This window comes from Buteo buteo, chromosome 18, assembly GCF_964188355.1.
Source record: "Buteo buteo chromosome 18, bButBut1.hap1.1, whole genome shotgun sequence".
NCBI lineage: Eukaryota > Metazoa > Chordata > Aves > Accipitriformes > Accipitridae > Buteo > Buteo buteo.
Genome location: NC_134188.1, coordinates 22,214,073 through 22,236,999, shown reverse-complemented (window position 1 = coordinate 22,236,999; position 22,927 = coordinate 22,214,073). Strand labels below are relative to the sequence as shown.

The 22,927-nt window shown below is 43.0% G+C and overlaps 1 protein-coding gene across 2 annotated transcripts; it reads right to left on the bottom strand.

Annotated features, from left to right (window-relative positions):
* Positions 1 to 182: 182 nt before the first annotated feature.
* On the bottom strand, positions 183 to 22,912 carry ANKRD42 (ankyrin repeat domain 42). Of its 2 annotated transcripts, XM_075050142.1 has the most exons (14): positions 21,391 to 21,647; positions 20,393 to 20,692; positions 19,613 to 19,768; positions 18,419 to 18,582; positions 16,728 to 16,835; positions 16,297 to 16,416; positions 15,563 to 15,698; positions 11,889 to 12,089; positions 10,784 to 10,909; positions 8,530 to 8,635; positions 7,740 to 7,915; positions 7,206 to 7,332; positions 4,320 to 4,464; positions 183 to 1,966 (listed from the first exon to the last, which is right to left on the bottom strand). In XM_075050142.1, exons 3-14 carry the CDS (start codon positions 19,629 to 19,631, stop codon positions 1,871 to 1,873), a joined length of 1,524 nt encoding a protein of 507 aa, XP_074906243.1. In that variant the 5' UTR covers positions 19,632 to 19,768; positions 20,393 to 20,692; positions 21,391 to 21,647; the 3' UTR covers positions 183 to 1,870. The 2 variants fall into 2 exon arrangements, with proteins under 2 accessions (XP_074906243.1, XP_074906244.1); XM_075050143.1 differs by lacking the exons at positions 19,613 to 19,768; positions 20,393 to 20,692; positions 21,391 to 21,647 and adding an exon at positions 22,785 to 22,912.
* Between the last annotated feature and the right edge of the window lie 15 nt (positions 22,913 to 22,927).

Genomic DNA, 22,927 nt, shown 5'->3' with positions numbered 1-22,927 from the left:
CCCTGTGGGACACACTGACACTCCTGACTTCTGGTGATGACCCTTCTACCTTCCGCAAGGACTTCACAACTCTTGTTGCAGAGATGGGAGATAGCAGGTGGATGCCTTCCAAAACTGAATGTTACACTTTGTTGAGTACAAATGCATATGCTTGGTTTGATTCTTTTAATAAAATAATAATTAAAAGAAAAGTCTTCCTGGATTAAACTTTTAAGTAAGAGTAGGCCCTTTATGGGCTGAAGAGTATGTATTACTGATTAGTGGCAATTTTTTTAATTGCAGTTTTATTCTGTTTACAGTTGAACTTGCTGCTATCCTGCCCATTCTTACATTCTGTGCATTAAATTATTTATTATCTTCATTTAAGAAAATAAAATTTCTTATATTTGCTATCTGACTGAGAGACTTGAATACAGATTACTAGTCTGTAAAAATGTGTCTTTTACAACAGGCATAGTGCTATTATATTGGGAGTTGAGGCTGCTTTTTGTGTTGTCTCTGTGTTTGTCAAATAGGCACGGGTGCCAGCAGCAAGGGTCTCGGCAGGTGGCCGGCAGCCACTGGTGTCTGTTGTAACTGTTGCATGTACAAATCTATCTTCTTGTAAGTTATAACCATTTCTGAAGTTCTCATAATTGGAATGATTTGGGTCAAAAAGGACCTTTAAAGTCATTGAGTCCAACTGTTAACCCAGCACTGCCAAGTCCACCACTAAACCATGTCCCTAAGCACCACGTCTACATGGTCTTTTCAATCTCTCCAGGGATGGTGACTCAACCGCTGGTTGATCTTTTGAACTATTCCTACATGAGAGTTTAGCACCAGTGGTGATGTAGGAAATACCTCATCTACTGCAGCCTCTCACCACCATCATTCCACACCACACGTTGATGGGCTCTAGAGACTGAATTTCCCTTCTTTAGCTCTGATACAAGGCTTATGCTGTTAGTGTGTCTCGCCCTCTATGCACACAAAGAAAGACATTGATTTTTTTTTTTTCAGTACCTTTGAAATTCTCAGAGATATAAGTTTCCTTTGGTAACTAAGGAGAGGACAGATAAGGATTCAAGCGTTAGCAAATTAACCTTTACGTGCAAGGATTTCTTATTAAAATCAAAACTTTCAAAATACTATGCACAATGAGGGTTCCAAAGGGAAAAAAATTTCACAATAGTACACGAGAGAAAAATCTTTATATGTAAAGTCATGAAATGCTTTTTAGGCATGGAGGAGAGGTCAGGATTGCCGTTTCTAACCACAACATGCCCCATAGCCCAGTGAACTCTTCAGCCCCAAGTTAGACTTGGAGGCCCACCACTGCGGTTCATCTGGCACCTCACGGAGGAGTCAGTTCCTGGCTTATTTAGGATGACTTGAAGATGAAAATGAAGGGGCCTGGCACCTGTCTGCAGCTGAGAAGTACTTCTCCCACAGACTGTATTCTGGTTCCACACTGAAGGTCCTATCTGATTATTTTAGGAGGTAAGGTGCTTTTTGGTTTTTTCCCCTCCTAAGGTAGTAGTACAAAATAGACCCGTAGGGGTTACTTTTTTCTGACCTAGGAGGCCCTATGACATTGCTGCAGTTAACTCTTGAAATGTCACCTTATAATTTGCAAAGCTGTTGCTAAACTACTACCTGGACAGGAAGAGAAGTTTTTCTGCCTTTTTTTTTTTCCTCTCCCTAATCAAAAATGCTGCTGCTATAATTTAAAAATATTTTCTATCCCAGAGAACTAAAAAAATAGTTCATTGAAATGAAGAGAACCACAACTCATCTGTGGAGTTGGGCTATGCAAACACTTTGCATTGTGTAGAATATTGCCATTCTACCTCCTCAGTCTGCCTGCCCCTCATTGGAGGTTCATTCCTCAGCGCAGTCTCACAAACACTCCTCCAGGGCTGCAGGCTGGTTTCTTCTTTACCTTCTTTTTCTCTTTGCAAGACTTGGAGATGGTCTCAGCTTCCTGAAACAAAGGACATTGCAGCCATTAAATAGCAATCAATCACTTAAACCTGCTACCTCATAAGACAGGATTTAAAAGTACTTGGCTTTGAGTAACCACAGAATGTTGTGTTCAAACTAAAGCTGAGGGCAGAGCATAGTCCCAGGGCATGGGATGACAGTCACAGCAGGGTAAAATTTGAAGGCCCCTTGGTTGTAGCAGTCACTCGGAGCAGAAGTTTCCGAAAACTTGCCCCAATAGAAGTTGTCTCCAGTCCCAGCTAGTAAACCTAATGCCCAACTGGACTTCTTCAGACTGCTGCTGGTAAAAAAACTGACAACAGCCACTCTTCCACCTTACAAATGGGGGACTCTATGCCATAGTTGTCCTAGATTTTTAAACCTGCCAGGGGACTAGAATGAGTAATGTCTTAAAGCAAGCTGTGGAAGTAGAAAGTTGCTTTTCTTTCCAAGGTGGAGGCACCTGTCTGGCCGGAGGGTCTCAGCAGCATGGAAAAGACCAGTCCCAAAGGATACAGTGGAAAGCAAACAGCTGAAGGAGCATCACAGCTTGTATATGGGGGGGGGGGGGGGAAGTGGGCACAGGCTAAAGGAAAGGGAAAAAAGGCCCTGGAGGGCCGGAAAGGTGCAGAAACAATCCTGCAAGGGGGGGCAGGAGGAAGAAAGTGGGCAAGGGGGGTAGAAGACAGATGGAAAGAACTGCAGTGTGGTTGTGCCAGACCACATTGCACTGCTCAAAGCACACACAGGTGTGAGAGAAGGTAAGCTGTGAAGCCAGCACCCTGCACAAGTGTGTGACACGGGCACCGTAGCAACCTGAAGGCCTCGCTGCTTTGAGTTGCAGCAATTGAATACCATCTGGCCACACTGCACATGCAGCCATGCTGTGTTAGTCTGGGATCAGATGACAGCAACAGAAGGACTAAAATTCTTGGGACAGAAATTCCTCTGTCCTTCTCCAAGGATGTGCAGCACAACACAGTCCACAGCTCCTGCTCCCAGCTGCAGAGGGGTGGCATCACCTCTGCTCTCAGCCAAATCCACACACAGCTTAAATGGTAACAAAATCGAGCTCTAAGTGTTTGTTTCCTGCTCAGAGCATCCATGGAGCATTCTTCCCCATCACACTCTGGAAAAGGACCATTATCCAGTAGGGACATACCAAGCACCTGGGCCTCAGTCAAACCTGGCTGAATAAGGCAGTAACGTTACCCCTTTTATCCAGCAACCCAATTTCTCCTCCAAGAAATATGTAAATGTTTCATGTGAAGCACAAGCCAGCTCCCCCCTCTTGCATGATTGCCCTAATAATCAGCTTATAAAGCTGTTTTCTCTCACTCATTCCCTCTGGACCAGTGCATATTGAAACACAGTGGTCACACTGCACAGCTGCCAGCAGGGGAATGAATATGGCTCCATCTCAGAAAAGTAGATGTTGTGCTGGTTAGAACATCCCCCTGGGATGGGGATTCTCAGCTCCTCTAGGCAGAGGAAGGAGTTAAATCTGAGTTGTCCACTTTGTCAGTGACTAGAGAATTCTCCACACAAACTTTCTATGAGATCCTGCACTCTCATTTGGGATGCCTGGCTGACTCCAGACTCTGTGATGCAGATTATCTTTGAAGTGAGACCCTGTTATTTTCTTGGTCCCCTTCTGGGCTCACTTTTGGGATTCAGTTTGTCCTCCCCTCTGGGATGGTTTGGCCCCTTCTGAAATCTCTCTAACTCACTTCATACTGATATTATATATCCTTATAGGCAGTCAATCAGAAGTACATCAGCTATTATATTGTTGGTAAGTTTGCTTCACTAATGCTAAGTTTGTAGTAGCCTGTAATAGTATATACCTACTTGGTGGTATTTGTGGTAATCTGTAATAAAGTAGAGAAATTTAGAGAATAAAAGCCTCTGTATCCTTCTGGATTACAGAATCCTACAAACCCACAGCTGTGATTTCACACCCGCAGGCCAGGTAACCGTTTAGGTGGTGATAACACCTCTCCTGAAGCGCTAGTCCAGTCTCAGATACCAGGTACCAGCCAAGATGAACTATCAGGCACTGTATATGCAGCATGGAAGTACTCAGGGATCAGTCCACTCCCTTTTGTTAATATGAAGAACATCAGTGCTTCTCTGCCAGGGTACAAAGAGAAACTTATATCCTTTCACAGCAAAGACTCTGTCAGGATGTGACAAAGGCTACTCTCACTTCAGTGTCCCATGCTAAAAGCTCCTAATACCTTTACTCCAGTATTTGCTAGCACCATGCCTGAGAATCTTAGTGAGAACATACATGCACAAGCAACAGGCAGTAGCCGCTGTCCCACGCACTGGGGAGTTTGTGTGGCACTCACCACAGGGACAGCAGGGGGGATGCGGGTCTTCTCCAGGCTCTCCCTAAGGTGGCTTATCTCAGCACGGCAGTCATCCAGCTGGCTCTCCAGCTTCTCCCGCCTGACTCGCTCATATTCCAGCTGGGCCTCCAGCTCCCTCGCAGCCCTGCCAAAAGCAAAGGAGACAAGCAGAGCATGAAGCACATCCAAACCTGCCCTGGCTACTCCACGTGGTCCTGTGCCTTTCCTAAGGAACAGGTTAGTCACCGCAGAAAGCAGTGCAGTACTCCTCACGCCAGCTGTGCTGGGGTGAGCTACAGTGTGCTCCTGCCTCAAGACCCTTTATAACAGCTCTAAACTTTTTCCTTCTTCGCTGTCAGCTGTGCTCAGCGCAATCTGACCACGAGATGGAGACGTCTTCCCACACACTGAGCCAGACGCGAGGGTCTTGGGTAGGCTGTAACCCAGGTCCATCTCCAGCTGCGGAAGAGGGAGACGTGCCCGAGGAGCAAAAAGGCTAGTATGAAAGAGAGAAAAAGCATAAAACTGAGATTCTGGAGGGGTCAGGGGCAGATTTTTCGTTTACATCTGGTGCCTCTACATCCTTCATATTGATTGGCTTAGCCACAGATGAGGAATACTCAAATGACAGCCTGCATGACACTAAAGGGAAACTGAAGCACTGGCTGATGAACAGTTGCACAAGATCTCATTGGTCCCACCCACAGCAGCTCCTAAGTTAATTGAAATTCCTGGAACTGGTTAGCTGAGACATAATTCACATATATTCTTATTATAACAGCAATTGACCTCAGCAACTGAGTCATCTGGAGTTGAGCTGGCTCTCCTCTGTATCAGGATAAATTAGCACAGCCACAGAGATGGAAGATCGGTAAAAGGAAAAGGGAGATGTCTGCCCTGTGGATACAAACAGCAGGGCAGGAAACCTCTCAGCAAGAGCTGGTGCTTTTCCCGGACTGAAGTACTCCTGACTCACGCAGCCCAAAGTTACCAGGCTTTATCATCAGCCTTACCAACACTGTAAAAATGGCCTGTGCATATGCTGGGAAATCAGTGCTCAGGGGGGACAGGCTGGCTTCTTGCACGCTTCAGATTAACGAGACACAGCTCTAAAACTGTGTGGCACAGACATGGTGGCATTTTTTTCCACGCAATGCAGCCTAGTCAAAGCAAAGCACTGCACAGTGGTTCATAACAGGTCTCCTCTAGCCAGAAAACATGGACTAAAGCAGGAATCTTCAAAATCTGCTACAGTAGCCTCCCCCCAAGTGGCAATTCCTGCTTTTCATCTAGCAAAATGGTGTTGTCATTAAATATGTTTAAATAATAAGGTTTTCTGGCATACAATACAAGCATCTTGAGGTTTATCCACAGGTGGGTACCCTGAGAAGGGTAGTAGGTATGCTGAGAAGCAGTATTTCCATTTCAAAAGGACAGTGTGGAGCTAGGGATGCTTTCTGGCCTCCACAGGTGAGAGACCCTTCAGAGAGTCTCACTATTTTTTTAGTTTAGCCGCACATGCCACAGAAAGCAAAATTCCTTAAAGACCCATAGCAGAGCCCTCTAATCAGCACTGCTAGCTTTTGAGTAGCTGCTCTATCCAAAATGAACTCTAATTTCTGCTATTAGTCAACACTGACTTTTCCATCATTGCAAACATATTTCTCTGACCTTCCAACGTAGGCATCAACATCCAAGCTGGTCACCCTCCTCCTTTAAAGCCAGGAGAAACACTTCTAGAAGTGATGAATCTCATCCTGAAGTACCTATCTAATTATGCCCTGAAAGAGCCTACACCTCTCCAGGAAGTCTAAAAAGGAGCTCAAGGTAACTTAACTCGGATGCAGACATCTACATTGCAGACATACCAAGTTAAGGAAGATGGACTTTTAGCCTGGGCTGAGTCAAAGGGTGATCTGGAACCAAAATAAATCCTGACCTCAGTTTCTTGGCTCATATATGGTAAAATGAACTACTTTTAATTCCAATCTCTGACACCTATTACCTGCTCCATATCTACACAGACTGGTAAGTCTGTTGTCTTCCTGATGGCATACAAGCCCTCCAGATACAGACTCCTCTCAGTGACCAAATAAAGACAGTGGTTTGGGGTGGTCCAAACACATAATGGACGTGGTTATCTAGAGAGACTGAGAACAGCGGGTAGCCAAATCTTTCACAGGTAGAGGTGGAGACAGGGCTGTCTTTTGGATGCTGCATTATAGTTTAAGCTCTAAATCTTTGATAGACAGAAAGGCTTTTCTTTGAAACTTAGACAGTCTGCCCATCAAACCACCTGAACAATTTAACAGAACCTTTTCATTTAATAAAGACCCTGAGAATTAGACAGACATTATGAAAAGTGCTTCACATGCAAGGGCAGGTTTGCTGAGATTTCTTTTTTCTGTGGTCCGGATATGAGCTAATGCTTTCTTGAGCACAGAAATATATTGCCCTTGACACAGAAATGTAGCAGGTCATTGAATAATTTCTGCTGTATATGCACTTCCATCCAAGCCATGCTAAGACTAATGCCTTTTTCCAGATTTATTAAAGTGCATACATGTATTTGGCATCCTCAATGCAAACAAAACAGCCAGGACTTATCAGACCTACTGCACTTATGCTGCACGAAAACCTGAAGGCCAAAGACATGATCTTGCACAAGAAGTGTGAACCCATCAAACACACATTGTGCTGTGGGGCTGATCCTGGTGGTAGAAGTTTAGAAATGGTCAGACAAACTGCTGAAGTCCATTTCTTTTTGGCCTGGCTAAAGTTGTTAAGTGGAAAAAACAGAATGGCCAAAGCAATTTGAGCATAATTAAGTTAGCCTTAAAAACAGGCCTCACAGAGTTAAACATTAGCAGGGCAAATTAACCTTACTTCTCAACTTCCCTTTCTTCTTTTTTCATCTTCTTCTCCTCTTCAGTTATTCCTCCCAGCTGTCTATAGTTGCTGTAGGCAATTTCTAGAAGTTGCTGAAGTTCCTGAATCTTGCGATAGGCCCTTACTGTAAGACAGAGTTCCCCAGGTAGGTAAAATGCATGGAGAAGATGTCATGCTGGAATCCAATAGTCTGGAAAATAGTCTCACAAACACAGCAGAAATTACACCACTCAGCAAATACTGAGCTACATCCGACACCCATGCAGCTAACAGATCTCAAAAACAAGTAGCAATCCAACATGGTTTCACCAACACAGCTTAAAACAGTGTAACCATTATGTTCTGATTGCCCCCTGCTATGCTTTCTAATTTTCCACAATTTGTTTGAATGCTCAGTAGTGCAGATATCCTGACAACTCTCTCATCTTACAATGAAAAAGTCACAGCAGTTGGCAGAAACTGGGCAACTAGGACTATAATGTCTTGAGACCAACTTTTTCAAATAAGGACTGATGGAAAGACAGTGCTTACTGCGTGCATTCCTTTTGTCTGCTTTATCCAGTGTTAAATCTTCTTTGCTATCTGTACTTCCTTCCACACCATGTCTTTCAAAAAACTTTATGTTGTTCGCATCCAGTTCTTCATCACTAGAGTTACTGTCTCCAGTTCTTCGTGTCAAAAGTTCCACAGCTGCCAGATGGGAAAACCTGCACAGAGAACAGTTAACCTACACTGAAATATCACCATCATCTGGAAAAATGCATCTGATAGAAGCTCTCTGAAATTCTTCATGTTCCTATTTATCAGACGGGCTTTCAGGATTAAAGGAAGTACTGCTACACAAACTGTGAGCAGCTAATCTGCTTTTTGTAGTATTCTGATAGCATGAGCTCTGCCTCAATGGAATCTTATGAGAATGACTCCTACATCAGAGGTATCTTTTGCTTTGCAGGATTTCTTAATTGAATCTCATCAGACACTGCATTATTTTTATTAATGCAAAAATCAGCTGGCCTTTGCTACTTCTCATTTACCTTGTACAGCAAACCATAAGCATACTGGCTCACAACTTCCCTTTGGCAGATCAGCTAGTTTTCATCTTTTATGTCTGACCTTGCTAAAAAGAAAATATTAAATTAAGTGAAAATTAAAACCTTTTATAGCTACAATACAGCTTTGCTTATCACTCAGAGCTGGAATTTATGGGCCTGATCTGTTCTCGCTCCATCACTGAAAATCACAATTCCAACAAAGTTGACATTACATTGATATATAAATAGTAAGTAAATAAATGACAGAGCTACAGGATATGTACTGCTACCTCTTGGCTACATCCTTTGGAGTCTCTCCAGCATCATTTGTAATGTCACAGTCAGCTCCCATTTCAATCAACCACTGTAAGCAATGGACATGCCCCTGTCCAGCAGCTAAGGGAAGGAAGGTGCACACAAGTCAGTCTCGTGGTTTAACCCCAGACAGCAACCAAACACCAAACAGCCGCTCACTTACTCCAACCCACCCAGTGGGATGGGGGAGAGAATTGGAAGGAAAAAGGTAAAACTTGTGGGTTGAGATAAGAACAGTTTAATAGAACAGAAAGGAAGAAACTAATAATGATAATAATAACAATAATAAAATGGCAATACTAATAAAAGGATTGGAATATACAAAACAAGTGATGCACAATGCAATTGCTCACCACTTGCTGACCTTTGCCCAGTTACTTCCTGAGCAGCGATCCCCCCCAGGCCAACTCCCTCCAGTTTATATACTGGGCATGACATCACATGGTATGGAATACCCCTTTGGCCAGTTGGGGTCAACTGTCCCACCTGCATCCCCTCCCAACTTCTTGTGCCCCTCCAGCCTTCTTGCTGGCTGGGCATGAGAAGCTGAAAAATCCTTGACTTAGCATAAACACTACTCAGCAACAACTGAAAACATCAGTGTGTTATCACCATTCTTCTCATACTGAATCCAAAACATAACACTATACCAGCAACTAGAAAGAAAATTAACTCTATTCCAGCCAAAACCAGGACAGTCAGTTACGTACAACTGAAGTGTTTCAAACCTAAAATGTCCTCCTCTTGTTATTATTTGACATGCCAGAGGTTGAGTTCACTAAGACACCACAGGGGAGATACTATTTCAAGAGAAGCCTATACGTCAAGATGCTGAAGTCACATGGGTACACACAGTTTTGGGGAAGATCATGCAATGTGGTTTTGTGACACTTTCTAGTTCCAGAAATTTACTGGCAACTCTTCCTGGACACAAGTTAAACTAAACTTGCCCAGTCTCATGCGCTGAGCATGAGACACACAAAAAACTGCTGCCTCACACTCTCTTGCAGTAAGGCCTATATGTCATAGATTTGCAGCAAAGTATTGTCACCTCTTTCTGGCTTTGGGCTCCCTTATATCAGACACAGCTGGTTGCCCCAATCTGTGGTGTGTGGTGCTGTCTCATGGAGCAGAGAAGCCAGGGCTTTGTGCTGGAGCTGTAGGTACATCATTTCTCGGGCCAGACCCTCAAGGCAACACTTCTCAGCTGCAGCCTAACACAAGAGCTTTGCCTAGTCATATGATCTGGCATGGCTACTGCTCATACCCTGTGGTGCCAGGAACGATGTCTTCCATATGGAAGATGGTATTTGGCATGTCTAGCTGAAACCTGCAAGCTGTTTTTCTCAAGAAAGAATAAATCCATTTCTTGACAGCACCCCCTTCAGAAGTTTGCCATATTTGTTTTCTCACTGAGATAAGGAAGTGAAATTGCAATATCAGCCATAGTATTTCCCCATAACGCCAACATTGCATGTAAAGATTGGGGATGCAACAATTGTAGGTTAGCACCATTCCAAGAAAAGAGGGTGGGAAAGAATATAGAAAACATTTTTAAAATCCCTGCATATCAATTTTTTTAATGAGAACTTCAATTATGTTTTTAAAAATTCTACCATTTATATCTAGTCAAAAAGAATTGTGGGAAATAGTGTTAAAAGCATATTACAAAAATACTTCCCTCTTTCTTCTCCTATTTCTCTTTTCAGGCATTACTATGAAAGCGCCCAAACACAAGGGGACCATTTTTCTGTAATGCTAGCACTCCACTATATATCAAGGTATTAGATACCAGAAGTTTACCTTCCTTCACAGTGTCCTACCAAATGACTTTGTTGTGGTTTTTACAACACATTTCCACAGTACTGGTATGTTCAGTAAGTAAAGGCCCAGGCCACAATACAGATCATTCTTATACCTAGCTTGCCAATGTTTCTAAAAGTCACATTTCGCCTGATAAAAAAAACTATTTAGTTTTCAGTTCAGATGTTGTTCCCTCTTTAATATAAGCTCTTCTTTCTTTACTTCAGCTTGGTTATTTTGTTTTTAAAGTGACGCCTACGTGCACATACGTCACAAAATATGTTTTTCAGGGTTGCCCTTTCAAGCCCTCAGGAAATGAGATGCTGTTTTTCATGAAGTTTATCTGATGAGCAGCCACTTGAAAAACTAAGTAAACAAGTCAGCAACAAACAGTAACAAGCTGAAACACAGATCATAATTACTGACCTTTGTGCATGAGAGTGGATCCCTTATCATCCCGCTCATTAATATTGATTACTCCACTTCTCACTAATCTTCTAAGCACTAACAAATCCCCTTTGAAAGCAGCGCGATGAGCTGGGAAAGCTAAAACTGAAAATTAAATGCACATGTTTCCAAACAGATGCCAGTAACTCCACTAAACATGCTCGTATTTGTCTCTAACATCTTGCCTCTCATAGCAACTAACGCATGGTCACTTCATAGCTGTATTTAGCAAGGTTAATGCACCCTTAACCAGTTAAAATGGAGCTGCATAACTAGCACTGTTCATCATAGACTTGACTAAACATGCCTTGGTTATGGCTACAGGCATATTCTACAGTTAAGAGATTAATTTCATAAACCTGAAATAACAAGTATACCTTTGTTTTACAGTTGATGTTGTATGACTGGTGTTAACTGGAGTCGTTTGCCTGTTGAATTCCATAGTCTAACCAAATATATAAACTATTTTACTTCTTCTTGCTTAAAAACTACCAATATAATTTGATTTTTCTTGTTATTTTTTATAGACAGGCATTACTGACATATATACATATGTGTATAATGAAAAAAGACTAGCAGATAAGTGCAGTAAGTGCCTAGAAAAAGTAGAGAGGTGAAGGTGCAGTTCTCCTTACAGACCTTGCCACACTTCCATCCTTCAGCCGTTCTGACTGCAGTAGTATTGCTGGTTAGCAAGTAACCTTAATTTCAGTGGAACATTTCCAGGCTAAGTTGCTATTCAATGCAAGTAAGGGATTCTGAGCAGGCAAATCTGCAAACTCATTAAAATTACACAGTTTTTCTGGATCTCTGCTGGAGTCTAAGAACATGGATAACTTGGTATTCATAATGCAACACAGTGTGACAAGTTTTATTTTGATTGTGGGTAAACCCAAGACTTTTATAAAATCACATTGAGTATCCCAGTCTTCAGCTATCGGTAAGCATAGTAAGCATCGAAAAGAACAGCTCTTCCTTATATTGGTAATTTAAATGTTAGACTTCTACTTATACAAGTTTTCAGAATCAAGAATTTCTATGGAATTACAATGCCTATTTTAACAGTATGTTGATCCATACTCACCTTCCTGTGCCTCTGGATGCTCCCCCTCTTTTTCCACACTATCAATATATTGCAGAATATTATCTTTATAGAACCGTTCAGCCAAGTCCCTTGGAGTCTCTCCTTGGTCATTCCTGGCTTTCAGTGTGTGCTTGACACTGGCCATTTTACTGACCAAGAACTTAAAGCAATGCAAGTGTCCTTCCACTGCTGCCAGATGAGCTATAGGACAAGGTGAAACAAAGTATGTTAGAGCAGAGCACTGCTGCCCACCAAGAAAGTACTGCTCTCACCACTAGTTAGGTCTAGCTCATCTACCAGTGCTTGAGCCATCCAACAAGTAGGAGCAGCCTCAGTTGAATAGGGGACATTCAGCTCCTAACCAGGACAGAGTTCAGCTCTATGCAAAGAAGGCGAAAGCTGTCAAGGATAGGATGTGCAAAGAAGACTCCCTGGCAGAGCTGATTGCAGCAGACAACACAACATTGCCAAGAGACCACTGAGCACTAGCTAGGAGAGTGCACTGCTGGGGTCTCATCTTCCCCACGAACACAACTCTCACTCTTCAGCAGCTGTCTGAGTTCCCCATCCTAGGGATACTCATTACAGAGGGCCAGCAAGCAGTGTCCTTGATTAGGAGTTAAAGCCATTTCTGCTTTAGTCCCACCTCTACTGTGCCACCACAAATGAGCTGCATCACAGCCTCAGTTACCCCATCCATAAAATGGGGACAGTGACATTCACTTTACTGGGTAAAGTATTTGAAGGTACATCCCATGACAGAGGCTTCTATTCATGGTACTTCTATTATATGTTTTTTCCTTCAACTGTTGTAGACAGTTGCTGTGTGCAGGAGCTGCTCAACCTCACCATGGCAATGACTGCTTCCCTGCGGGGGTCAAGTGTTTCCTGCCTTGTCCTTCAGGCAACGCTGGGGTTTAATTATTTAATACTACTGGAGTGTTGGGTCTACAACAAAGTAAGATGTACAAAACACATGCTCATTATTTTGAAATGAGTAGTATTCTGTAGTCCTGTTAATGGGAAGAAGCTGCCAAATAAATGCTTATTACATGTCATCACTCTATGAAAATGGTCTGTAAAAGCTGGCTGATGTTCTACAGGCAAAAGGATTAGTTTGTCTCCAGGTAAGAATCTCATTATCTTCACAACTTATAAGCAATGTACCCAGAACCAAAAAAACCCCATGTCACTTAATTCTTGGCACATTCAAGTTCTCGATTGCAAACCATCCACAACTTTCCAGAGCAAAATTGCTCTAAAAGGTGATGGTTATTGGTTTTACAGCAAGATGACAATACTTAGGTACAGATGATTGCTAAAATGTAACACAACAAAATCTGAGCTTCACTGAAATCAGGGCAGTTTTTCCCATTGTCTTAATTTTATTCAGTGAGTTAGTTACTCAGGGATAAGTGAGAAGAAGAGGCACCTTGTTAAAGGTAAGTACTGATTACTAGTCAGCTGGTGAAAAACTGCCTCAAGCCTCCTGAATCCACTTTCAGATACCTAAAATCTCAGGGATAAAACTTCATCTTTTGGGATTAAACTTTTTTTTTTTTAATCAGATGTCTGTCCTGTGCAGAAAGCAGTCAGAAAAGCCTGACATTTTCTGCAAAGATGGCAAGGGGAAAATAGATTAAAGGGTTGTATTCTGTCCATGTCTTTTTGCACAGTTTCAGTGGGATGCTGTAGAAGACACATAAAGGAGCTTTTCATAGGTGGCTTTTAACCTGTGTGTTTCTTAGTACCTAGTGCCCAACATCTAACTGTGCTGTACCATCCTCGGGCATGCTGAGCACTTGGCAGTTGAGACTAAAGCCAAAGGGTACTGTGATGTTAACAGAAAATACGCAGCTTAGTGCCAAGAACTTTGAAAAACCTTGTCTCAGGCATCACAAATAGGCAGTGGGTAGTTGGTGTTGGCATCCCAACTTCTCTGTGTTTCCTCTTGCCTTTTATAAAATCAGGCTAACACTATTTGCTCTTCTCAAAGATACAGTGAAAAGTGAAAAAACAGCGTCTGTGAAAAATTCACATGTTGCACTACAATTAAATTAATATTATATTTAGAACGGGTTTAACTAGTGAGCAATAAAAGAAGCAGGGATATGGCCAAAAACCAAATACAGAGAGAAAACAAAATGTTGAATTAATGAGCATAGCCCATTCTGTACACTGAATGAGCCACAGTTCTTCCCCCAAATTAGCATGCTATAGGTAATTAAAGCCTCTGCTATAACACACACATGCAGAAGGTGCAGCCAAGTTTTAGGTGTATGGCATCGCAACCTCAGTAAATTTCTTTCAGTATACTGTTAGGAAAAATTATAGCACTGTGCCGCTAATCTTGAAGCTGAAATATGTAAAGATGATTTAAGTTCACTTTGCCGTTTCAGAAGCTGAGGAAAAGCTGATCTGTACATCACACCACTTTATTAATCTTTTACTAGCAGTGTTGCAAAGCTTTTTCTTTCCTTTGGATGATAATATGATCAAATGAAACAGAACAAAGGCTGGAGGATCAAGCTTCTGTAGATGTCAAAATAACAACAAAAACAATTTTCTACTAACCAGTATATACAGAGCATTTAAGTAGAACTGTGCTAGCATTTGCCACCTCTTCATAACAGTCTGTTATCAGGGAAGTGTTCCCAAATGCAAATAAAGCTACCTTCTACACTGCCACCAGGATGCCTAACATCATAACCCCTTATTGCTAATACACCAGATGGTCTGCTGGGATGCAAGAGCCAGGTTTGCAAAACAGAACATAGGTATCAGTTTATGAGGTAAGTGGTGCTTAACAGAAGGTAAAAGATTTTAAGAAGGGATTTAAAAAGGTAACTCTAAACAAGTCATAGAGAAAAAATAATATGCTAATTGGAACAAATAATGTGACAAACCATAAGAAGGAAAATGCTAAAAGGGAAAGGATGCAATGAAAACCCAGAATATGAACAATACCATTCAACTTACAGAGGATATTGAGGCAGGGGGGTGGTAGGCAGAGGGACACTGGAGAAACTGTGAAGAGCAAGGAATAAACACTGCCCATTTTTTGTGCTAAAGGCAACTATGCTTATGATTGTGAAAAGAGTACAGATTACACATAATACAGAAATATCAGCATTCCAGAAATCAAGATGAAGAAATTACAGGTGAATGAGAACAAGGGTTTTACCAAACCATTTAAGAAACAGTGGGATACAAAAACCTGCATGTGAACATGCCAGAATCTGATCACACTGGCACAGCCATTAAAGCCTGGCACAAATTCAAAAAGGAGCTTATAGCAGCTGAAACTGCCTCCTGCTCCTCCTACCCTTCTCCTGTGACCTCCACTGGCACACACGCTCCATCACGTGCATAGGAGATGCTGCCCACCTACACAGCGCTCTCAACCAGGCTCAGCCTGCTCCCTATTCCAGCACCCATGAGCTCGGATCCTTCCCAGCAGCAGCAGGAGGTGAACAGGATACTGTCACCAACAGATAAATACTTTGGATTTTGTAAATCCCCCCATCATTATAAAAATGGAATAACTATGTTGATTGCATGGAATCAGATACTAAATGCTGCTGGTGTACATTACTTATGATTTGCTATAATTATCACATAACACAGCAACTGTAAACCAAAGGTTAAAAAATGTATGAGTTATCCTGATATACCTGGAAGGTTTCCATTGTTATCCACATCATCTATACATGCTCCCCATCTAATAAGAAGCTGCAAACACCCCAAGCGACCATGAAAAGCAGCATAATGAACAGGCTTCCAGTCATTCCTGTCTGAAACATTTACATTCTAAAATAAAAGCAGCAGGTTAATTCGTTCATTAATGAATCTTAGACACAAGACAATTTTATAAATAGCAATCAGCTGTTCATTGTGTTAAATTATTTAAATCAAATCAAATAACATTTTTCAAAGTCCATGCCATGTATGCAGTTCCCATTCCAAGATAGGTACTTTTCACAGGTTCTTGGATTTATTTAAGTAACACACATATAAAAGGTGCATTTTTAGACATACTTCTATCACTGCACTGGTCATTATTCCTTAAATATGCATCTGGAATTTATTTATTTTTTAAGTTTATGTCTCCTTTACTATAGAAGGTTCATACGATTGCAAAAAATCACAACCACCACAGCACCTGATCTTCATTTAATGACATCCTCAGTGGAATGTGGTTTACTCACATTATTGATTCTCTCTAGATTTTTTGATCATTTCCCTAATGTAGCTTACAATAAAAAAATGGAAATTTACCCTAAAAATAAATTCACCAACAGTAATTAATCTACAGTCCTACTTCTCAGTTTAAGCTAGGGAGAGTTTTGTTTGGAAAGATACCAGACTTTGGCTCTGCACTAGGGAACTGTGGGTAAAAGCCTCTCACCGCTCCACTCCGCAGTATGGTTTGTAAGGTGTAAGACTGCCCATGGGCTGCAGCTAAGTGTGACGGAGTGCACCCACGATCATCTTGAGCTTCTGCATTTGCTCCATTTATTAACAAAGCCTAAAAGAAATGGAAAGCAGAAGTTCAGTTCACAAGCTGAAAAAGCAAACATTGCCTAGCAGGATGACTTGAGATGATCAGGAGGATAACTCTGGGCTGACCTCAAGGCCCTGACACTACACAAAAAAAGCAGATAGCACAAATGAGTGCACTGGTTTTAACAAGAGTGACTTGATTCCAGATGTAAAGACATCAAGATAAGATACTCATAGCACCATTAGGAACTCTCTCAGATGGTCTTCATCATTAATTTGTCCAAACTGAAGGTCTGCCTTACTTATTTTCACTCGAGAGTGAATATTTATACGTACCTGCATGCAAGCATCCTGACCTCGGATAGCCGCAAGGTGAGCTGCTGTCCAGCCTCTGACAGTTACATGTGTTGTATCAGCTCCATGCCAGAGCAACCAGTGAAGGCACTGCTCAACCAAAACCAAAGTTTTTTATTTAACTATCCTATCATGTATCTGAGGCACATTTTAACTATAATTTATCAGTTGATGTTACATTTCAAAACAGTATCAGAATACTTCATTATGGAAATATGACACCCCCAGAGCATGCCTAAGCCAGATACTTGTGCATTACGAAGTTACAGTTAAGTTATACTTTCCAGCTTTCACCCGAGGATACAAAAAGTGCAAATAACATACTAATTCGGACCCTAGCATTGATTTTAGAGTATGGCTTCTTAATTTTACTCTTCCAGATTGAAAACGTAACCTGTGAGAGTATTCACATGGCATGAGGTAAAAGCATTGGAAAAAACAACACAAACATGCTCATTTGAATTCCAGCTAAAATTACTGGCAGGAAAAATACCATTAAACAAATTTAAAGCCTCTTTTAATTTATTAGGCTCCTTAGGCATATGTAACCCCATCTTTCTTCTCATCCTTCCACAGCCTAGTTTTGTTTTATCCACCTTTTTTTTAATCAGATATTACTGCTTGCAATGGAAAGCTTTATGGGCTATCCAAAAACAGCTAGAGGACCAGTTAAAACTTTTTATTACATATTATTATGATTTATTATCTTCTTTTAGGTCAGCCTACAGCTCCAGTTCCTCCACTGTTTCCACCAAGGAGCTTAGCGACAAACAGACGACAGATAATTCAGTAAAGTCTAATACATTGATTACAAAGTCAGAGAGTCAAATGAAAAATGGCAGAATTTATAGAGGCAGAAAAGGGTGGGTAAGCAATCTATTTTTAGGGTTGACAACATGATGATCAGCATTTTCTTGACAGTTTCTGTACATTCCAGAAACAGCACTGCAGTTAGTATTTCTTGAGTCAAGCAAGAACTTTACATTCTTTCCTTTGGGACATGAATTTTTATATGGTTATTCATGGCCTTGTTGCTTCAAGGTTAGATCACTTTAAAGATTGTACAAGGAGGCTGCAACAAGAAGGTGAACATTGTGCTGAATACAGCAGTTCAGTTCTTCTGGACGTTCAAAACATTCATGCAAGCACCTGCTGATTTCTCCATCAATATTCAACATTTTCATTTATTAAAATAAAATGTATTAGGACTGTTTCTATAGAGAATGAAGCATGGGACAGGACATTGGTAAACAGAATGAACATGTTTTCATGTCACTTCTCACCTGTTTCAATCACCTTCAGAATATTTTACACATCCTACAGGATGTTCTAGGTGTCCCAAGAGAAGGGGAAAACAGAGTAGGGACAAAAGAAGGTCGTGAGTCTAGAAGGAAGACCATAGGGCACACTTTCCTCAAAGTAAGAAAATCACTGATTTTGTAAAATCTGGCAATATTGACTATATAAACTGCCTGGGGCTTCAGAAAGGCAAAATGAAAACCTAAAACACTGTATTTCTGCTCCTGTTGAATATATTTAATGAGAAATACAGGCAGAAATTAATTGATTTAGCTTGACCAAAGCTAGCAGGTTTGTGTCCAGCCTTTCCCAAAGAAGGAAAACATTAACTTATAAAAACCTTGCTGTGTGTGATCACTAACATAGTGTTTTACCTCCAGACTTCCACAGTGTGCAGCACAGTGCAACGGTGTGAATTTGTGGACTAAATCCACCTCATTAATACCAGTTCCACTTTTTATCATTGATGCAAGCTGTTCTACATCACCAGCTTTCACTGCCTCGTGAACACTAGTACAATTTTGCTTCTTCTTGACAGCTAGTGAGGAATAAGAAAAGGGCATTAGTCAGTTCAGCAACATTTAAGAGAGGAAATAAGTGGTGAATCAAAGAAACATCAGAGTGTCAGCTTCACAGGAACCAACCAAGATGTTTGGAGTAATGTATGAGATTGAGATTCCTATCAGCAGGGATCCGAAGTTACTTCTTCTGTTTGTCAGAAACAGAGCAATATGCAAAAAACTGAGACAGCCATGCTCCCTCCAGCCCCAGAAAAGGGCCCAAAAGAGTAAGACCCAGAAGAAAGATGACAAGAAGCACAGCAACAGCAGGAAGCACAACTACTCCATCTATGTATGCAAATGTTGCAGCAGGTCCACCCCAACACTGGCTCTTTTCCAGAACCGTAGGCATTACAAACTCTTTCATTAATCACATTTTCAAGTACGAGACCAGGGAGGCTCCTCACTTGGACCAACAAGCTTTCAGCCATCACTTCGCAGGTGCTCCACATGGCCATGCTCCTACTGGTGGCTGCCTAAGGACTTGGCACAGCATGGCATATCACACTGGAGGGCACCAGAGCCTTCACCAAGTGAGCGTACCGCGTAACTGCTCTTGACTGAGCTGCATAGATCAGCTTCAACACAAACTGGTGTCAAAATTAAATCTGATGTAGAAAAGCAGTTCTTTATACAATGTGTTAGTCATCCTGTGTTGCTCTCTTGCTAGAACTGCCTGATATTTTGCTCCCACCAAAGTCAATAACATTTTCACTGACCTCAGTGGCACAGAATCAAACTCTAAATGTAGAAGCAGCAGGGTCAAAAAAAAAAAAAAATCCATCACCAGGCTATGGGATCAAACAACTTGTGTTCTCCTTCAGGCCTTTCCACTAATTAACTACGTGACTGGAAACAATGGGTGTTACATATTCAAACCCCTTTGCAGCACCCTGATATCTTGCCAGAACTTGTAAACAGAAATATATGTAAGTAGATCTAATGGCTGAGGGGGCGCTAACTGAAGATAGCCAAGCATAAGAGGAACCTGAAACAATTAGTAATCACCTTCTAGAGCAGTCATCATTCCAGTACCAAAATGCACTAACACTGTTTCATTAGATTTCACGCTGTCAGAAGTCTTGAAGAGGTGGGATACTGTTTTTCAAGTCAAGCAAGCATGAAAATGTAGGTCTTAAGGTATTAGTGCCTCAGCTTCTCCACCTATGGAGAAGAAATGGTAGTAGTAGTAAAAATCGTTACACAATTGGAGATAAAAAATATTAAAGAATATAAATAGATATTGCATGAACATGTTTGTGATACATGCAAAAAACTACTAAATATGGTCAAAAACAGCCTTTGCAGTTTACCAGTGCCTATTTTCATGTGATCTGTAGCATGATAGTAGTGCTCAAGCAGATTTGGGGTTGCCACAGAGAAGAAAAGAGGGCTGAAGCTGTTTCTGTAATCCAGGCTGACAGTAACACACCCCGTGCTGTAACACACCACTTGATCTCGTGGCTCTGTATCTCTCCACTTCCACCTCCCCCAGCTAAGCAGTCTGGATCACTGCCCTGCGCAAAGCGACTTCAGTTAGGAACCGGGACTCCATCATGCAAAATACTGTATGAACAAACAGCAGCAGCATAGAAACACAGAATAATTCAGGTTGGAAGGGACCTCAGGAGGTCATCTAGTTCATGTTTCCAAATAATATCTAAGTATGTTTTGTAATTTGTTTTTTTAAAGAGACAGTATCACCAGGACATAGTTTTCCCACAAGGGAGCCATTTCTCATTATGCCAAGTGAGGGTTACAGACTTCAACACAATTATACAGACTTACATCAGAGGAAGAGCTGGCCAATTACACTACTTGCCAATGTACTAATGTGTTTAACACAATGTTCCACTGCAGCAAGTTCAAGGTAATCCATATTTTTTTTTTTTTTTTATCCAGAAGAAAAGCAAACGACAAGGCCTGCCAGCAGAGTGGATTTGTCTCCCTTCTCCCTCTGGAGACCTGTAACTGTACGGAGATCAACGCCAAGTGCTGTTGCACGGCTTCTTGGCGCAGGCCACCACGAACAAGCCAAAGGCAGCTGCCCTGGGACTTAAGTTCAGTAAACATCTGTTAACGTGAATTCTGAAAAAAAACATGTTTGAAAGTGAAGGACAGGTTCTATAATTTTAGTGCCATTTTTTATCAGAACTGTTATCAAATGCTCACTGGACGTTCTAAGAGAAAACTCCTTTGCAGAAAGAATTAAGACGGCATTTTGAGACGAGTACCTGCCCAAAATTCATTGAAAGAAACAAAGCGAAGAAGCATATGGCTCAGAGCGGGGGAAAGAGACAATTTTAGGTTTTCCAGTATTTCTGTAACACAGAAAAACCCCAGTCCTATGCAGCACATCCTGGCAGCAGCTCCAGGGGACGAGGGGAGGCTGCCAGCCCCAGCCAGCCCGGCTGCAGGCGAAGGCCGCGCTACCGGGCCCCGTGCGGGGATAACGCCACCAGCTCGCACGTTTGGCGAATATTGAGCAACCTCGGCATTTCGTGCGGGTGCCGGCGGAGCCCGCTGTCACAGACGGGGGGGTTCCGGGCAAATCGGGAGAGCCAAAGCCGAGGGAGCGCGGCCGCGGGCGGGCCCCGTTCCCCCCCTCCGCGCCATGGCGTCGCAGCCCGGCGGGGCTTTCCCCTCACGGCCCAAGCGGGAAAGGCGCCGCTGTGGGGCCGAAGCTGCCGCCGCGGCGGTGCCCGGGGGCGGAGGGCAGCCGGGGCTGGCCCCAGCCCTGAGGGAAGGACCGGGGGGAAGAAGGAGCGCAGGCGAACCAGTCTCACCGGCCGGAGGGGGAGGCGGCGCGGCGGCGGCCGTCGGCATGGCGGCTCCTCACAGCAGAAGCGGCCGGGAGCCCGCCACTCTCGCCGGGAGCCTGCCTCAGTCACTGCACCCTCCTCCTCCTCCTCCCTGCGCCCGACGCCGCAGAGGGGTTGCTATGGGCACAGTGCGCGATTCCCCCGGGCTCGCCGTCCCTCCGGGCGGGCGGCGGCAGGAAAATGGCGGGCAGGGCGGGAGAGGCGGCGTGTGAAGGGGCAGCCATGGCGCCTCGGCGGGCGAGGGGGAGAGCGCGGGGCCGGGGCGGCGGAGCCCGGTCTCCCTCGGTGAGGGAGGGCTGCCCGGCGTATCGGGAGGTGGGGTGCACCCGATTGAGCTGCAGGACAGTTGCTTGTGGACGGCTGCAGCGCATGAGGGGCAGGGTAGCAGGGAGGGGATGGCGTGGGGAAACTTGCGTTGCCGGGTGGTGCTTTTTGGCACCTTTTTGACGGCCCTGGGCTAGTGTCTTCGTGGCATTCCCCAGGGAGAAGTGTAACAAGTATCTGTTCCATCTCTGAAACCATCTGTTTAACCTGTTTATGTTCTCTCTGCAGGATAGCCAGACTCCAGTCACGATTTGTATGTTTAACCCTCTCTCTGCACCAGGATGTTCACCGGGCACAAGGGGATGGGTTTTCTTCGTTACATAGTCCAGCTGGTGCCCTGGAGGGAAGCCGGGTTCCTTTGATGGGACAAAAAAGCACCCTGCATTCCAGAGTCCTGCTTCCAGGCAGGATGAACCCTTCCCAATCAGATTTACAGGTGCACAGTGATAATTACACAGGCCGAGTAAGGTCCATTTAGAGCTTAACTATCCTTGTCATTAGAAAGTTGCCATAAATCCTCCTGCTGCAACTTTACTGGTCTCCTTTTGTTCTGTCCCTCATAGACAGAGTAATTTGTTCTAACAGCCTTCTGCATGTTTAAAAGCATCACCTCTTTGCTCAGTCTCCTCTGAACTTCAGTGTGGATGATTTAGAAGTTTGCAGTATTCCAGGACACAAAGTGTCAATTGGGGCCAAGCCTAAGTCCCTTCCCTGGGAAGAAGCTGCAACAAGTAACAGGAGTTAACTCCCCACAGCACAGCACAGCACAGCCAGCAGCCACACACACCACCTTAAGGACTGATTCACCCCTCATCCATCTCCTAAGTATTTTTGTTCCTCTAGACTTCCTCTGAAAGGTATTTTTAAGGCTGGCATCTAGAACTGGGCACACTCACAACTATAGCCACAACCTTAATATGAGAGTCAAGTAGTTATTCACATCTTAAAAACTGCCTGAAGCCTGACTGTGAAGATGGGAAGAAGTGTTGCAGCCAACAGCAAAATCACTTTCACAGCTGGTAATTTCTACTTACATCATACACGAAGGGTGAATTCCAATCCCCCAAGTATCCTCGCTGCAAGAGTAATACACTAGGACTGTGACATTGCTCTTTGACTTTTCGTGCTTGTCTTGCTCCCAGCAGCTTTAAAAATATGCACTAAACACATGGCAGAG